The following is a 19,110-nucleotide window of genomic DNA, read 5'->3' as shown; positions in this document are numbered from 1 at the left end:
TCTTGTAGAGAATGGGAAAGTGGAGGCAATTTATGTCAGAGATTTCATGTTCTTTGTAAATAAAGCATGAGGCACTTTGCTCATCCAGAGAGTCTGAGCTAATACTGAAGCCTGGGAACCTAAGAAGTCAGAAAAACTTGAAATGGGCAGACTGAGGAGTATGAAATATAGTCAGTTCACAACGAATAGAAACCTTCCACAGGAACGACTGCCCACCTGTGCTTGAGGAACATGTGACACAACAAACCACCTAGTTTGGGGCTGTTCTCCAGCAACGCTTATGGTGTTGGTCACGCTACAAAGGCCTTTTTGGTCTGTTGCTGCCTTTGTTGCCAACCCATTGCTGCTGCATGTGGACTATGCAGTTTGGTTTTTTCCGGGAGAGTCCGGCAATATACTTCTCCTTTAGTGAACTTGGTTCTGCTTCATATCATGCTCTTTTCCAGGCTATCGCACGTTCCCAGTGTGTCAAATCTCTCTGGCCAAGAAGGCTCTGATTTAACCTGGCGTTGGCTGACGTTCGTCAGAGCAGCACTTACGGCGTGGCGAGAACTGCTTACTTGTCCTGCTCCGGGTAACGTGGCTGAAGCCAGGCCTGCACAGGGAGGTTTCCGGCCTGATGGGAGATGGAACGCCGCCCTGTCATTCTACGGACACAGGGTGCGTCAGCAGGGAGGGGGTGTCAGCACATAAAAGTGAACCGTTTAAGGGTAAAAACCAATATTCTCCCTAAATACTCTCTCTGGAAAGAAACTGACTGCTCCACATCACGGGTCTTGGGGAAAGCCGACAGAGCAGGTGCTCACTGAAGCCTCCATTCGTGACGAGGAAGACGATGGTGCCCATAAATCACCACAGCGGGAAGCACGGAGCGTTTTCCAGAGCACGTTACTCCCAGTATTTCCATCTTCTCAGAACAGCCTTATAAAGTAGAGGGTGTTATCATCGGCTGCTTTTCCGAAAAGGGAATCTGAAGCACAAAGAGGGTAACTAACTTCTCTAGAGTCATACACACCTAGCAAGTAGGCTGCTCCGAATCAGAGACAAGTTCGCTTTCCGCAAAGGAAATTAAAGAAACGAAAACAAAACCCACCACGGAACTTGGTGGATGAGGGCAGCTATCTTGGTCAGTAACCTTCCTTCAGCCACGCCCTGTCAAGGGGCAACTTCATGGCAGAAGACGCCACCCAGGAAAATGAAGCACCCTTAAATAAATGTGCGTTATGTTTAAGTGGTAACAACTACAATTATTTTCGGTGATTAACATCTCTATTGTGTCCGCGCACACTCTTGAAAGGAATCCCATTACTATTTATTTTCTAACTCTACCTTCTCTCTTTGTAATATTGATTTTCTTTTTATCCCGTTTTTATAATTCTTTTGATCACTTCGGCTTCCCTTGAGCTGTTTATTTCCTTTTCTTCCCAATTGGTCTTTTTATTCTCTCTTAGAGAGCTTTCAATCAGTGTTTTCCACATAATATTTATCTTGCCTTTCTCTGCAATACTCACGAAGGAGAACATGTCAGAAGGTTTTACTAGTAGAATCACAGAATGTGGAGCAGAAAAGGTCCTCTGAGGGAGTTCCATGTAAGCCCACTGTGTTTTAGAGGAGGAAACTTCCATGTGAAATACTTTCCTTTGTTAACCTCTGTACTTGTGTTTTATCTTAACTTAATTTCAGGAGAAGACCTCATCTGTCATTAGCTGTGTGCCACTAAACAAGTTACCCAGAGCTCTGTGGCTTAGTGCCTCACGTGTGAAATGGTAAGACTTACTGTTAATACTAATACTTGTCTTCCTTCCCTCCGTCCCTAGCTCCTTCCTACTATACGCTCCGTCCCTACCTCTGTCCCTCCATCCCTCCGTCCTGGCTACAATGAGAGGCCGTTTGAGACATCGAATTAAAAATGTACTGATAAGGGTGAAAACACCTATACAAATATTCAAATATTTGCTTCTTTTTCCCCCCCTTTCTTTATGGTTTCTTTTGTCACTCTAGTGATACTCTGGGTTTCTGTTACTCTAGTTATCAGCTTTCCAAACTTTTACATATTTTTTTTTCCAACGTTTTTTTTTTTATTTATTTTTGGGACAGAGAGAGACAGAGCATGAACGGGGGAGGTGCAGAGAGAGAGGGAGACACAGAATCGGAAGCAGGCTCCAGGCTCCGAGCCATCAGCCCAGAGCCTGACGCGGGGCTCGAACTCACGGACCGCGAGATCGTGACCTGGCTGAAGTCGGACGCTTAACCGACTGCGCCACCCAGGCGCCCCAAACTTTTACATATTTTTTTAAAGGCTCATAATTACTGCTTTCTTTTTCCAACCTTTTCAACATTTTTTTACATACTGTGACAGCTTCCCAAAGTTGCAGAAAGCTTAGGGTACTATGGACAGCTGCTATTGGTGTGATGAATCAGCTCTCATTCCCCAGCATCTGTGACAGTGTAATGCCAAAGAGAATGTGTTACAAAGCTAGAAATGCTAATTTCTTCTCTTCCATCGTTAGTTTTTGAAACAGTATAGATAAATTAGTTTGGTACAATAAATATTCGACAGTTGCTAACATTCATTGAACACTTACTGTATGCTAGGAATTAGGATGAGGACTTCGTGAGTGCATTATCCAATTCACCAAATGAGCCTACGAGGTAGGCACTAATACTATCCCCATTTATAAATGAGGAATGACAGAAATCACAGAGTTATTAAACAGGATTGGAACTCATGTCTGTCTGACTCCAGAATTGGAATTTTTAACCCTGACATTATTTTGTGGACAGATAAATAAGAACACAGCATAGTAACTCTCAAATGTTCTTTTATTTTATTTTATTTATTTATTTTTCTCAAATTTATTTTAAATACTCAAAGTAGAAGTGTACTTTCCAGACACTAGAATGGTTAACACGTCAGGTCAGTAAATCTAAGAAATGTTAACCAGGTGGGAGGAGTGTTGTAAGAAAGTTGAATTTTCCAGGCTGGGTGTCTCCTGGTTTATGCTAACCTTACGTCATCAGGGGTCAGTAGCATGCAGTATACAAAAAAAGACAGACGAGGAGGGTGCCTGTGCGGCTCAGGTGGTGAAATGTCTGACTCTTGATCTGGGCTCAGGTCGTGATCTCACGGTTCGTGGGATCGAGCTCCGCATTGAGCTCTGCGCTGACAGTGCGGAGCCTGCTTTGAATTCTCTCTCTCCCTCTCTGTCTCTCTGCTCCTCCCCCCCACACTCTCTCTCTCAAAATAAATAAATACACTTAAGAGAAAAAAAATACAGACTGATGTCCATGTTGAGATTTTTGTCTGTTGATATCTGGACTGGTTTTAGATTTAGTAAGTTGGTAAGAAATAGATGAAAAAGAAACCACAGGCTACTTTTACTAATTTTAAGTAGAAACGAATAAAAAGGAGGAAGAGAAAATGAAACTCAATAGAGTATAAACTGGTGGGCCTGAGTTTAAACCCCTGGTGTCTTTGACTAATTTGTTTGTGTGAGTGAACTGGAAGAATCCAGTTAAATACTATCTACCAATTCCCTAACCAAAGCAAGCACTTATGAATTTTAAAAGTAACTGAAGTAGTTTAGTGCAGTGGAAAAAGTATGGGTAAATGGCCAATGGCAATGGATTTCAATTCTACATGTACTATTTGCCATCTTTTATTAAACTACCAAAATCTTGGAGCGCCTGGGTGGCTCAGTTGGTTAAGCACCCGACTCTTGATCTTGGCTCAGGTCATGATCTCATGGTTTTTGAGATCGAGCCCCGCGTCACACTCTGCGCTGACAGTGCAGAGCCTGCTTGGGATTCTCTCTCTTTCCCTCTCTCTGCCCTTCCCCTGCTTGTGCTCTCTCCCTATCAAAATAAATAAACTTTGAAAAATTAAAAAAAAACTACTAAAATCTGATTTTAGGCAAGTTATTAAACTAAACTACTCTTATGTACGGGCCTCATCAGCAAAATATCAATAAAAATGTAGAGTATCATAGTCTTTGCTGTCAGACTTATATGAAAGAACATATGCATTGTCCCTAGCACAGTGCCTGGCACAGAGCAGGGCTCAATAACCATTGGTATCTTTCATTCCTCCAATAAAATCCTTAGGCACAATGAAGTCTCCTATAGTGAAGGGGGAAAAAAAAAAGTAAAAACCATCTTCTAAATTTTGTTCAATTGAAAATTCCCCAAATTCTAATGGAATGCTTTGGGGGTATATAATCATTTTACTGAGGAGCAGGATTATAGCCACTCCCTATTCTGCTGTTTATCAAAGAATGTGCATTCTGACAGTGGGTCAGGCAGGTTCAAAATGCAACAGAACTTCATTGAAGGCAGAAAGAAAGGGTCTTAAAACCCCAAGGCCTTATGAAAATCCAGTCTACTCCATACTGAAAATTCTCAGTTTTAATTCAACCACTTGTCACACCATTCCCAGCCCCACTCCTTCTTCAGCAATTCCTGTAGTGGCCACTCTGTGCTTTGCAAGATGTTTTCAGTCACTGACAGGATATATGCATCCTCCCCAGTCTGATGGGATAGAATGAATAAGTGCGTCTGATTATTACTTCTGCCACAAGGATCAGGAAACAAACAGCTGGGGAAAGGCAAACATCTTTTCTAGGATGACATAACAAATCATTTACAAAAGAACTTTAAAATAGCTCCTACTCCTAGACTTACCCAATTAAGTCCCATTTTCTCGGTGCCTTAATGGCTCCAGGCTTTACTCTTACTTTATAAATCACAACCACAAGCTAGGGAAAATGGTTCAAATTACACCAATCAATAAATTTTTATTGACTGTTTACAATCAGCCAGCCTCATGCTGTACCAAGTGCTGTAAGAGCCAAGTGCCTAATGTGAAGCCTGAACCCTCCACGGCTCTGACACTGTTTCAGGCCTCAAAGACAACCCTTTTCCTCATGGCAACTTACTGCCATCACCTGGCAGTCTGGCCTAAGTCTGACCCTCTAGTTACTATTATTACTTAATCTTTTTTTTTTTTTTTTTTTTTTAGTTTATTTACTTATTTTGAGAGAGAGAGAGAGAGAGAGAGAGAGAGAGAGAGAGAAAGGAGAAAGTGCGAGCAGGGTAGGGGCAGAGAGAGAGGGAGAGAGCCCCAAGCAGGATGCACACTGTCAGTGCAGAGCCTAACAAGGGGCTCAATCCCACAAACTGTGAGATCATGACCTGAGCTGAAATCAAGAGTTGGACACTTAACTGACTGAGCCACCCAGGTGCCCCTATTTTTCAGTCTTTTTCTACTCCCATTGTCCCACCGTGTGTGTGTGTGTGTGTGTCCACATTTGCATTATTGTTTTTTTCCCCACCAAGAACCTCCTCTCTGCATCTTGGTTTGCTGAATACTTAGCCATTCTTTATAACTCATGTCAAATCCCATCTCTTCCATGAAGCCTTGCTCCACCACTCTCGTTGGAAGTGCCTTCTTGAAGTGACTTCAGGATGGCTCACTGTCCATCCACTAAGAGTACGTATATCTAGTCTGCAAACTCATGCAAGATCAGAATCATCTCTTCTTTGTGGTATTCACTATGGTAACTTTCTCATACCGAGGGCTTAAGTAATGTCTGTTGAATATACAATACTAGTGTAAGAAGCTACATTAGAGGTGAGCCTTGAAGAACAAGAAAGATGGGCCAGGACACAGAGACCAATTTAATGAGGATAGCCTAAGCAAAGGACAGAAATGAGAATGCTTGAGGTTCCTCTAAGATACAGCAAAGATTTTACCACAACCTGAAGCTTATACAGCATGAATGTTGGTAGTGGTTCACTTAGCTCCCCAAAATGAACTTCATTCTATAGGCACTGGAATCATCGAAGATCTCCGATAAGAGCTATCCTCAGAACTCTGAGTGACTAGAAACAGTACGAAATGCATAAGACAAGTTCACTTTAGAAATGAAGATACCTATAAGATATCCACTGCAATAGTCTAGGGAGAAAAGAGGCAACAAGAGCCTGAATTAGGGAAGTGGCTCTAGGAGCACAAACAATATTACACAGGTAGGATCAAGACATTTAAAAAATAAGGATGCAAAGGATTCCAGTCTGAGAGACTCTGTGGATGGTGATCCCATTAAAAATGAACAAATGAGAGAGAAAGGGGAAGTACTGGGGGGAAAAATTCATTCCATTTAGAATAGCTTGACACTGAGGTCTTGTTAAGACAGGTGAAAATATCTAAACGGTGAGTGATAAATAGTGCTGGAACTGAGGAAAAACATCCAAATGGCAGGTCCCACCTTGAAAACCATCATCAGGAAGCTGACAGCTCGAGCCAGCAGAATGGAGGAGGCTGCCTAAGCACGTGACGTGAATAGATGACACAAGAGCCACCGACAAGCTCTTTGGGAAGGTCTACAACCTGAGGGTGGCAGGAGCAAGCCGGAATGTCCAGAAGGTAGGAGAAAAGCCAGAACAGCAGAGCAGCATAGAAGCCAAGTAAATAGCATTATATGTCACTTAGAAAACCAACAACCACCAGAGATATTGTTATCACTTACCTTGTTGAAAAGAGGAAGGTTAAAAGCATAAAACTCAGCTGAATAGAAAATACTGAAGAAGAAAAAAAACAAAAAAGATTGAATCTAAATTAGGGCTATAAAAATATCTGTAGCATATTTACTGGTCTGCTTAGTCTTATCTGAAACTTATGGAAGCTCAACTAGAAAGACAAACATACATTGCTAAACTGATAGAATCATTTAAGTTAGTGGGACTCAACCTGTTCTTCCTGAAGGAACGTATCCACAGATATAAATTATGATGTCTACTACTCTGCAAATCTGAAACCCTCTTTAAGACATGCTGATTTAATTTGTTCGATTTAGAAAGTGCTGGTTTTTGCTATGAGTATTTATAGGAAATGGCATAGCTGCAGTAGTGTATAATATATATTTTGGAATAACTTGTATTGATCTTAATGACAAAAGATTCTTAGGTATTATAATTACAAAAGTTGTCTTTGGTATTACAGGATCAACGGAATAAAAGGTTGATTTTTGATCCTGGCAGTTACTTGCGTTTCATAGTCTGCTGCTTCTGAAAATGACATGATATTACCTTGGGTATATATTTGAATAGAAAAGATGCCATAATATTCACATTTTAACTAATACAGCCAATTATTATACTTAGAAAATAATAGGATCAGATATTATACATCCTACTTGTAACCCACAATGAAGGGCAAGATTAGCTTAAAGTTACAGTAAAATAAATTGGCAAAAGAGTGCTCCATCTAACATTTGAATTTGACAGATATTGTGGCTTCTTTCATCTGGCATCAACTACTCTAAATCAGACACAAAAAACAAAGGGCATTAAGTCATAATCATAAATATATAACTGATGTCTTATTAAAGAACAGATACCTATGATAAAGCCGCTGAGCATATATAATACGAAGCTCAGTATTCCTTGCTAATCAGATTAACACAGATCACTACACTCTGCTTCTGAGAAGCATGAGGGGTTGGCAGGGATATTTCGGCTTCCAACTTACTTATGAACAGTACGAGAAGAAGGCTGAATTTATCCAGGTCAATATTTGGGTTAGAGAATGTGTCACAGAAGGTTGTGTAGATGATCGTGAGGAGCACGCAGCTGCTGACAGCACCAAAAGGCGGCTTCTTTCTTTCAAGCCAATCCTTGATGTACCTTCGGACGATCTGAAACATAGAGATCAACAGGTTGCCTCTTTTCGAAGATGTAGAGAGTTGAACTGGGCATCACAAAGTGATTCTGACAGCAGAAAGACATAAAGGAAAGAGAGTAATTTGGATGATGGCCACAGTGGATTTCAAAGCTTCCCTGCCACATCACCCTTCTTCTGGGGGATTTAACATTTGTAGTGCAACTACCACTGGTGTCCATAATGAGAGTGTATTTTCAACTGCATTCAAATCCATCCTTAATCATGCCAAATGCTCTTTGCTAGCTGTCACTGAGACATGCCCATTAAGCCTCCCCAAAGTTTATCTCCTCTGTTGATCCTAATGGATGTGTGTAATTATCACAGTCCCCTTGGCCTCAACAGACAATTCCAAGTGCAACTTTGGGAATCTTAAAAATCTGACATCTTCAAGAATTTCAAGACAGTAGATAATCGAAAGTGATCCATGGAACATATTAATATTTAAAATGCAAGCAATGCACCAGAAGTTTTTAATTAAATTATAACTCATGCTTGAAAAGCAAAAGTGCATGTGTTGTGGGAGTTTAAATAATTCAAACTCTGAATATCTAGAGTTTTTGTGAATCCAAAGACAAATGCCATTTGCATGCTTTTAGAATTCCAGAATTAACACTTAAAAATGAATAAACCTGTCCTAAGTTTCCTACAAAAGTTACACAGCAATCCTCTCTTACTTAAAAATCAAATCAGAGATTTAAAATCAGGACAGGCTGAATATTGCCTGGATATGAAACTGGATAACATTTGCCTGGATATAAAAGTGAACCACTCTATTTAAAATCGTACACTTTTGAAAAAAGCTGAACAAACCCTGTAAGAAGGACTATAGTTGAGACATATTAAGTTTCGAGTCACTCGTTATCCTGCATAATTGAACATGAGATTTCACAACAGGCTGAATTACCATGATCCATTAGCAATAATGAGGTCAGGGAACTTCTCCTGACAATGCTGATGGGGTTCTGTCATCTTCTGCTCTGTGGCTAAAAAGGTTTAATTCGCAATGGAGCATACCTTCATGGATACTCAAGAACAGAGTAAACTACTCTCAAGAGAACCTTTTGACAAATGGCTATTAGATCAACTTCATCCATTCTCAAGGACTCTGTAAGTGAAATACCAGTATTAATAAAGGGAGACCAGTTGGAATCAAGTACAGGTACAAAACCTCGGTGGTTGGGTGGGGTGGGAATGAAAGAGAAAGTCTTTTATATATATGTAGATAAATCGTGGTTAAATATTTTAAAAAACAGATCTTTAATTAAAATAATAGCTGGATTTATTTTAAAAAATTATGTTTTTTTTCTTTTTGTAGATGTGATCCCAAACCACAGTGATTGATCTGGTGTTCATTTCTTTCTATGAAGTTAACATGCAGTACAGTATAGGGATGCCTGACCGGCTCAGTTGGTAGAACATGTGTCTCTTGATTTGGGGGTTGTGAGTTCAAACCCCATATTGGGCATAGAGACTACTTTTAAAAAATGTAGTAAGGTATACAGAAGTAAGAGCAGTTCTGTCACAGAGTGTTATGACTGATGCATTAGAACACAAATTTTGGAAAATAGTGCTTGAGCTCCCCAGATGGCCCCATGTTGAGATATGTCCCCATGTAGGTGGTTGCTTATTAGAAGACTACAGAGATTTCATCTAAAAGGTCATTTTATAATCTGTTGTGTTTGGTAGCATAAATCTAGTAGTTGCTCAAATTTTTTACAACTCAACTCCTTTAGGAAATAAAATAAATGGAAATTACACAGAACTATTGAAACTGATGCTGTCCTCCAATCTTGTTTGCATATACAGTGCTTAAAGATACAAAAGTCCTCTCTGCAATAGTTATAGAATGTATGATCCCAATTCCCAAAGTAGAAGTGTCTCCTCCCACCACTGACCTCTCTGACAAAATAAAAAGATAAATATGAATGAGGTATAACTTTGAAGTCAAAGCCATTTTAAAAACCAAGAAGACAAATCTCTAATCAATCGACTTTATAAGCTGCAATTTGGCTTAGTCAACCTAATTACATCTTTCTTCAAGTTTTTTTTTTAAGTTCATTTATTTATTTTGAGAGAGAGAACGCACACCCGAGCAGGGGGCAGGATGGTGGGGGGAAGCAGAGAGAGAGAGAGGGAGAGAAAGAGAATCCCAAGCAGGCTTCACACTGTCAGCACAGAGCCCAACGTGGGGCCTGAACCCAGGAATCGTGAGATCATGACCTGAGCAGAAATCAAGAGTAGGATGCTCAACTTTCTGAGCCACCCAGGTGCCCCTATTATGTCTTTCTTCAATACGAAGTACTTACAGTCTCATAGTATAGTGGGACTCTTTCAATATGTCAAGAAACATGGACCCCTAAGTCCTGCATCCTCCTAAGCCAAAATATCTTTCTTTTAAACACATCAATGTGCTAACGCTAGTTACTTAATGTCGATACAGAAAATAAGTAGAAAGTTGGAAATTAGACAGACCCACAAGTGAAACAATAACCCTAGGGGAAAACAAATTGTCTTTCACTGTTTTTAGTCTTATAGTGATATTTGTCTGTGTTTCCTAAGTAAACCATATTATATCTTGCCAGGCTCCAAAGAGATTTTCTATCTTCTTCTAAAATTAAGTTCACAAAGCAGCTGCTTTTGTACCATGTAGCAAGAAAAAGGTTAAAACCTTTCATAAACTACTGGGTGAAGTAGTGTTGATATGCCTTAAAGATATGCTTTGGATATAAACTTCGAGAAACCTCCTCTTCTCTTCATTCAGCCATTTATACTTTTGACAGAATCATCCTCCATTTGTCAAGAATCCATGTCATTTTAAAATTCTCCAAATTTCTTTGCCTTGTAGAAACAGTTAATAACCTTATAGGAAACAAGCCTTTGCTAGAGATAGCAACCCAACCTGACAGAGATGCCTCAGAAGAGGGGGGAGTGGGGAAAGTCAGGATGAGGTGGGAAAAGGCATCTTCCTAAAGTGGTCAGGTGTAGCTTTTCTTCAGAATTTATTCTAATTCATCTGTACTTTCTACACAGCTCAAAGAAACTCAGACATTCAACATTAGTTGACAAAACCTCATTGACTTGCTTTTCCCTATGGAGAGGGAAGGAAAAACATCTTCCCCAAGGAGCTATTTATTGTCTCACTTTCTTCATTTTGATTTGATTTGATTTTTATTGTTTAAAATTTACATCCAAATTAGTTAGCATATATAGTGCAACAATGATTTCAGGAGTAGATTCTTTAGTGCCCCTTACCCATTTAGCCCATCCCCCACTCCCACAACCCCTCCAGTAACCCTCAGTTTGTTCTCCATATTTATGAGTCTCTTCTGTTTTGTCGCCCCTCCCTGTTTTTATATTATTTTTGTTTCCCTTTCCTTATGTTCATCTGTTTTGTCTCTTAAAGTCATCATATGAATGAAGTCATATGATTTTTGTCTTTCTCTGACTGACTAATTTTATTTTAAATTAAACACCAGGAAGGGTTAAAGGGAAACTCAGATCTGACCCCCAGTACTTCTAATAAGCGAAGCCACATATCAATTACTTTATGACCTCCAAGCTGGAAACCTGAGAAGATATGTCTTAGGTGAAGAATGCTAATATACTGAGATAACAGAGAAGTGTAATATTCATCATTTTAGTTTTCTCCAATTTTTTCCAGGGTATTTTCATGCTTTTTTCCTTCTACTCTGTCTTTATACTTATAAATTGATTTTTGAGTGGGGATATATGACAGATAATTTTTCATATTAAGTCTGAATTTTAAAGATTTATTTTGCTTCAAGGTGACTTTAGGTTGTTTCTTCAATTTTTATCCTCGATTCCACTGAATCCATATATTTTCATAAAGTGTTTTGTGTTTTCTTTAATAGTCTGTTGAAATGTAGAGGTAGGTATACAAAATCGAATCCAATTTATGTAACACTTTTCTTTAAAAATATTTTCATTAAATATTGAGTAGATTAAGAATAATATCTGTATACTTTCTTAAAAAGCATAAACAATAAAAATACATGGGAACAGTAAACACCCATCATCTACTTAAGTATTATTTAATTTCCGTCTCACGAGAGAAGTTGTGCAGATATTATCCTGCTCAGTTTACAGTCCGTAACAAAGGCACAGAGAGCCCAAACAACTTGCATATAATGTTAAAAGGTCAGTGAGGGGGATATGAGCAGGAATATCACCTCTGCCTCCTCAGGAAACAACAGCATAATGGTTAAAGTTATAGACTTTGGAGCTTCTTTATAATCTTGGGCAAATTCTTTAACTTTCCTGTGCCTCATCTGTAAACTGGATATAGTAGTAGTCACAGGGAGGATTAAGTCATTAAATAAACAAATGTCTCAGAAACAGGGCCTGTACATGGTGAATAATGGCTGTTCTTATTTCCAAGTCCCAGTTTGCTGATGTTTCTATCACAACACTGTTTACCAGTATATCCCACTGCATAATGTAACAGCTTCTTTTCTCTCAAAGCCATTCAAGTGAAGTAATGAAAATAGTTCATATCTAATATAATTTTGTAAGTACAAAGTTTTACTAGCATTAATAACATTACCTTCAGCTTTAGCCAAAGACTATGAAAAGCCAACCTCAAAAGTTTACAGAAAAAAAATGGGGTTTAGTGTGCTGTTTTGAAAAGTATTTTTCAGAGGTGGTGGGTATTCTGTTTCATTAACATTTATTCGTAACTCTCTCAATATAATGCATGAAATAAGTATTTGTCACAAGGATTTAGATGTATTGAAGGTTTTATAAAGAAAAAAGAAATATACAATAACACCATTGTATTTATTTCTAGACACATTGCAGTCAGTCAATAATGATTTCAACCGAAAAGAAGTACTGTATGGAGAAAACACACAAAATAAAATTAAATTAACTCTCAGAAATATAAAAAGTAAAAAATTAAATGATAAAGTTTTATCATCACTAAAAGTTGAAGGAAAATATTTTCAACTCACCCTTCCTGGTCTTTTTCTTCTCCCTCTTCTTCCCATTGTTTATTTAAAAGGTAATGATAAAAATCTCATTTTAAAATTTAGATTAAAAAAGACTAATTTTAAAATGATAAAAATCTCATTTAAATAGAAATATTTACTTTCATAATGTGGCGTCTCTAGTTATAATTGAGAAATGAGACCACCTTGCCTCAGCTACTTCCTCTGAAGAAGTATATATGAGCCTTTCTAAGATCCTCAAAGATCACATCACAAAGTCCAGGGGAATCAACTGATTGCAAACAAATACAGAGATAAAGAAGCAGAAAATGTCCCCAGTATCACAGAGCTTATATTCTATTTAAGAAGATAAATAGGAAGCAAAAACAATAAACAAATCAACAAGAGGGAGATAATGATCCCTACTAAGTAGGATGATATGAGAGTGACTGCTGTGAACAGGCAGCCACTGGAGGAGGGGTAAGGAAAGGTCTTTCTGCGAAGGTGAAAGGTGAGGTATTCCAAGCAGAAGGAACAGTTGGTGCAAAGCTTCTAAGGCAGGATCAAAGTTGGCATGTTTGAGAAACAGAAGCAAAAGGTCAGTGAAACCCAAGTGAAATGGGCAAGTGGAAGAGTATTAGGGGAAGTAAAAGAGACCTGAAAATAGAAGATAGGGTGACATAATCTTGTAAAGAAGCAGAGTAGGATTTCTAGGAAGTGTTAAGTGACATTTTAAATTTGGGGTCATAAATCTGAAACAAGAGGAGACCAATTATGTGTTTTTCTCCAGTAGAGCTGGAGATCTAGGTAAAATAGCTGCCAGGGGTTTCATGAAGATAAGTTCAAAGTTTTTTTCAGCCAATCTTTTTATACAGCTCACACCGTACTATTGAGTGTGAATATACTAATAGAGTATATTGAATATACTAATATTGAATATTAGTATTCTAGCTATACTAGTATATATAGTATACTAGCTATCGAGTATACTAATAGAGTCTCTGCTTCTAGGAAACTCACAGGTCAATTATAATCTCTCCTGATGAATTTATGAATCAAGTACAATGGGAGAACTGGCATTTAGTCTAGATCAGGGGAGTTGGAGCAGGTTGACTGCACACCAGAAGGCGTCTATATACTGAGTCTTATGGGATGAATAGCAGTTTGCTGGTGGAAAAGATGGGAACCATAAGCCTTTGAAAAACAGAGAGCAGTGAAGGGGAATGAGCAGGTGAGAGAGTGGAGCACATGTGGCCTGGCACGGGACGTGCCATCACGAAGGGGATGGTGGGAGGTGACACTGAGGAAGCAGGGTGGGGCCAGACTGTGAAGGGTTTTGTGAGTCACACAAGGAATGGGCGTTTTTAAGGAGAAGAACAAGATAATCTGATTTGTTTTTTAGGGCTATCCTGGAGGCAGTGAAGACACTGGTTGGGAATCAGAAGAGGCTTAGGGCAGAGAGACACTCTGAAAGTGCAATAATTTAGACGAGAGATGACAAAGTGGTGGCATCCTCTCTGGCAGTGTGAATGAGGTCCCAGAGGCCAGATTGAACGATTTCTGAGGCAGAAATGGAGACGTTTAGTGACTGCCTGGATGTAAGGGAGTGAGGATGTACAGACAAAGAGGAGGCAGGGTGGCTACTAAAGCTGGAGACTGGGGGTGTGATTGTTAATTCCTAAGACTAGAATACAAGAGGTGGGCAGGTATATGTAAATGTTTTCCTCTTTGAAAAAAGCCATTAAAGGACTGTGGTACTAGAAGATAGACAAAGGGTTTTTTGGTCCATATGTTTTAAGCCAAACATTTATTAACAGAGATATTTCCAAGATCCACTAAGAAAAGAATGTATGATCCTCAGGTTATATGGAATTATTTTCAGAACCGAGAAAACAAGTATGGGTTTAAACTAACAGTATCCACAGCTTGAACTCTCTAGAGCTGAGAAGGGCAGGTGGGTTCTGTTATGCTTCTATAAGACAGCATTTCCCTTACTGATCACAAAACTCTCACCTATTCATTCCCTTGCTCACCCATTCCACACTTATTTATTGGGTGCCTATGGTTTGTGTATGTAATGGTAAACAAAACAAATATGGCTCCTGTACTCAGGAAGCTTATAGTCTAATGCAGGAGACAAACAGTTAACAAGCAAACAAAAGGTAAGTATATATTGTGGCAAAGGTCAAGAAAAGAATCAAGGTGCTACAATAAAGAGCAACCAGGGAGGGGAGCCTGGGTGGCTCAGTCAGTTTAGCGGCCAACTCTTGATTTTGGCTCAGGTCATGGTCTCATGGTTCGTGGGTTTGAGCCCCACATTGGGCTTGGCAGGGGACATAATATTTATCCAGAATACCTGTGACGTGAGCAGCACTGTAGGAGAAGTAGTTTTCCAAGTATCATTTTATATATATATATATATATATATATATATTTTTTTTTTTTTTTTTTTTTTTTTTTTTTAATTTTTTTGAGAGAGAGATAGAGCACACAAGCAGGGGAGGGGGCAGAGGGAGAGAGAAAGAGAATCTTAAGCAGGCTCCATGCTCAGTGTGAAGCCTGTAGCAGGACTCAATCCCACGACCCTGGGATCATGACCTCAGCCAAAATCAAGAGTTGTATGCTTAACCAACTAAGCTACCCAGGCACCCTTCATTCTATATTTAATTAAATGGTATTCTTTGACTACTTTTAAGTCTTTCCCTTTAACCCTAAACTTAGTCCATTTTCTAAGTATAGCATGAAAGTTAAAAAAAAAAAAAAATGGGGGCATGTAGTGGATGCTGTACGTTTGATTGAAGTGTTTATTCCCATATCTGCAGGGCATGTTGGTTGTCCCAAAGATCTCAGTTGAGAGCCTCTATGGGAATTGCTGCTAAGACAGCAGACTCTCTCAAGGTTATACCTCTGACGGGGAGTGGAGGGAAGCAAGTACCTAATGCCTAGTCAGTGCAAGAGTATAAAGACTGGGCACTCTTGTCTTAGACAGGATGACTCTGAGGGATCAGAGCAGCTAGAGGCCTTTGCTGGAACTACATCGTCCTGCACCTCCTCCCTGTCCTACTTTTCTTACTTTCCCAAAGGTGTTCACCCCAAGGGTATTCCCCCAGCCAACTTCCTGCATGGAAACCTGTGTCTCACACGGTTTCCCAGAGAACCTAGCTAAGACAGTATGTAAATATTACATGTCTGTACATGTAACACATTATTTATAGTTAATATTTCAAATTATTTATAGTTAATTATTTACGGTTAATATTTCAAGGAGTTGCTTCTTGTTTAGTATTGATAGGGAATTTGAAAACGACGATGCCAGGCTCTATGGTGAAAACTTTCTATGCATCCACTTTTAATTTAATCCTCATAACAACTCCTTGAGATAGGTACTATCATTATATAATTTGATAAATTATGAACCTGGAGCTAAGGAGATAAAATGACCTGCCCAAGGTCACACAGCAAATAAAAAGTAGAACTAAGAACTAGAGTCTAGTTGCTCTTAAACCAACATTTGTACTTTTAACATACAGTGCTTTCCTGAGATTCACTGAGATTCACTCATTTTAGTAGTACAATTCTGTGCTCCATTACAGTGTTTTTAAATTTGCATGTTATAATTCAATTATGTGCTTATTATTAACTTGCTATAAGAGGTTAAATATAAGGATTTCTCCTATTAGTCTAATTCAATAAGAATGACAAAGGAAATGAAATTTTCTAAGATCTAATTTTAAGAGCTAATAGAATTAAATGTTTATTTTATTAATTACATGATCACAAGTATGATCACTGCTATTGAAGAGAGCTGTGAGGAAGCCAGCCAGCCAGATGCTTTTTCCCCAACAATAGTCATAAGTGCTGAGACTTTATCAGAAGGAGAATAAGGAAATGATTTACTAAGTATTTTTAAGCGAGCTATGTAGTTACAAAGCAGAGATAATAAATTAAAACAATCAAGATTCTGTGCAGGCATCCCTATATAAAGCTCTCTGCAAAGCAGATTGATATTAAATAAAGAAATAAAAATATGGGTATATTGTGATTGATGAAACCTTGTGTTTCACGGTCTTATATTTTCTTTTAACTGTCTCTTCCTCTGGCTATCTTTTGCCTCAGTTGTCCTGACATTACATGAGAATTCACAATTTGATTCACACACAAAAAAAGAATAGATGAAATTGGAGGGAGACCTTACCTGTCCAATAATGAGAGGAACCACAACAGTCATAAAAAGCTGAGAAAAAATAGATGTGAAAGGCACAGAAGAGGATGAGCCAAGCTGCAAAACAAGAATATAAGAGGAGTTAGAATTACTTTGAAGTGGTTACCAAATATCGCTGTTAGTTAAATGGCACAGTAAGTGAATTCTCTCACAGCCACCAAAAATTGGGTAGCTACATACAAACAGCAAGTGAAGTTACTTTTAATTTTCTGAATTTAGCACACAATAGACTGAGTAATTTAATACATAATTTTTATTGGGAAACTACCATTGAGGGAAAATGGTAACTATGTTTTTGCAATTAACTTGAATTGCTTATTATTAAATACATTGCTGATTAGTAAAGTCATTCTTTGTTCATACTGTCCATAATCATGGCAATCTATTTCACCTATAATCCACAGTTTGTATGCTTTCTATTTCACTTGTCTGTAGATCCCTAAGACAAACATACTGTGTCTCATTATTCTCTTATCAAGATCACATTTCTATGTATGCAAATGAAATAGTTTCTAACTTTTCTACTTCAAAACAGAGCCAATGAATCTCCTATACCTTTAAAATTTACTCTTACACAAAATCTAGGAAACGGGAATTCTTGGAACATAAATTATTTTTCAACGTAAAGTTTCAGTGTATCTCTCTTTTTGCCTCCCTCCTCATTTTTTGGTTCGTCCTTACTAATGATGGCACTCTGGGCTTCATAAAGATTTTACTGTCCGTAGCATAGGTAGTGTTTATCTGTAAACACAGTCCTATACTCACTGTTAGTCTCAACCACCAAGAATTGCAAGCTTCCTATTAACTTTGTAATGGCTTTTGAAACCTCCTTCTGGCTTTCAAACCTCTATGGACAAACAATAGCCTGTTCAATAGATGTTTATCTCTTTTATGAGGCCCTTTTGCAGCCAGGTTCTTTCAAGCCATCAAGTAATCTCCCTGGAACTTGGAACTTTTACCCTTCCCCTGCAGACCAAACCTCAATTTTTATATTTCCTATGTTTAATTAAACTTGGAAATACCTCTTAAAAGATAATTTTTGTGAAAGACTTTGAGGTAGTAATGAATGAGGGCATAGAATAAAACAAATGAAACAAATGAAACGTTTAGATAAATGAAGTCATTAGCTCAGATGAAATGATGTGGGGTCAGTGTTTTCACTGACTTCTAATTCCTGCATGAACTAGCTTACCAAAATCTTATCTACACCATGGTGGATTTTATGAAATTCTGTCCCCATCCTTGGCTCCAATCTATATGCACTCAATATGCCAAGAATGTATGTTCTGCCCACCAATGGCCTGCATTCACTTAATACTAGCTTCAGCACTGACCACTGGCTGTGAGTTTAACTCACAAAAACTGTAGTCCCTAACCTTTTCCTCCAGAACCAATATAAACTAAAGAAATGAAGAAAGACAAACAGAAAAAGTGAAACTGGTGAAGAACACCTAGAATTCCTGGTGTGTTACATGCTACATGGATGTTAGAGGTCTCTTTTTATGAGAAGCCAAAGTATTAAAAGCCAGTAATTCCACCCTATTTTAGAACAACTATGTCTTTGAAGTGCAAGGTATTTAATAAATATACCCTTCTTTCCACAAATATTAACTCTAAAGATGCTCCTGGGGTAAGAATTGAAATTTTAAAACTATATATTTTATAGAGAAACTGAGGCACTGGATGAATTGAAAGATAAAATTTAAAGAACAAAGTTTTCAAGTTCAAAAGCATCCAGCTCAATGCTCTATCCATAAGGTTCACAATATTTGGAGAGAGGCAGTAGGATTCAGGGTGATAACCTTCAAGTAAAACCTGTCAATTCTTGCCTGGAATCTCATGGGTAGATAATCTCACATATCCCTGTTCCCCTCCCTCCCTCCCTCCCTCCCTCCCTCCCCTCCCTTCCTGAGAAAGAGAGAGAGAGGGAGAGAGAGAGGGAGAGAGAGAACTCTCACTCAAGCATGGGGGGTGGGGCAGAGGGAGAGAGAGAATCTTAAGCAGGCTCCATGCACCCAGCTCTGAGCCTGACATGGGGCTAAATCTCATGACTGTGAGATCATGACCTGAGCCAAAATCAAGAGCTGGATGCTCAACCAACTGAGCCACCCAGGTGCTCTTCTGTTCCCCTTTCTATCTCAACTCTACTGTTATTTAATGTGTCTTTAAAATGTCTTAATGAATAACCATATCAAGCTATATTCCCTCTGTAAACCCAGTGC

At 38.6% G+C, this 19,110-nt stretch overlaps 1 protein-coding gene across 2 annotated transcripts in view; it reads right to left on the bottom strand.

Moving 5' to 3' along the window:
• Window positions 1-19,110, bottom strand: part of SLC10A7 (solute carrier family 10 member 7) — a 249,420-nt gene that overhangs the window by 33,394 nt on the left and 196,916 nt on the right. For both annotated transcript variants that reach the window (XM_007091757.3, XM_007091758.3), the window contains 3 exons: window positions 16,862-16,945; window positions 7,529-7,694; window positions 6,528-6,579 (listed from right to left, as the gene is read on the bottom strand). In XM_007091757.3, the coding sequence (XP_007091819.1) occupies window positions 6,528-6,579; window positions 7,529-7,694; window positions 16,862-16,945 (302 nt within the window). The remainder of the gene's footprint in view (window positions 1-6,527; window positions 6,580-7,528; window positions 7,695-16,861; window positions 16,946-19,110) is intronic.

The sequence above is a fragment of the Panthera tigris genome, chromosome B1 (genome assembly GCF_018350195.1).
Source record: "Panthera tigris isolate Pti1 chromosome B1, P.tigris_Pti1_mat1.1, whole genome shotgun sequence".
Taxonomy (NCBI): domain Eukaryota; kingdom Metazoa; phylum Chordata; class Mammalia; order Carnivora; family Felidae; genus Panthera; species Panthera tigris.
The sequence above is the reverse complement of the archived record's forward strand: the minus strand, read 5'-3'. Positions and strand labels throughout refer to the sequence as shown.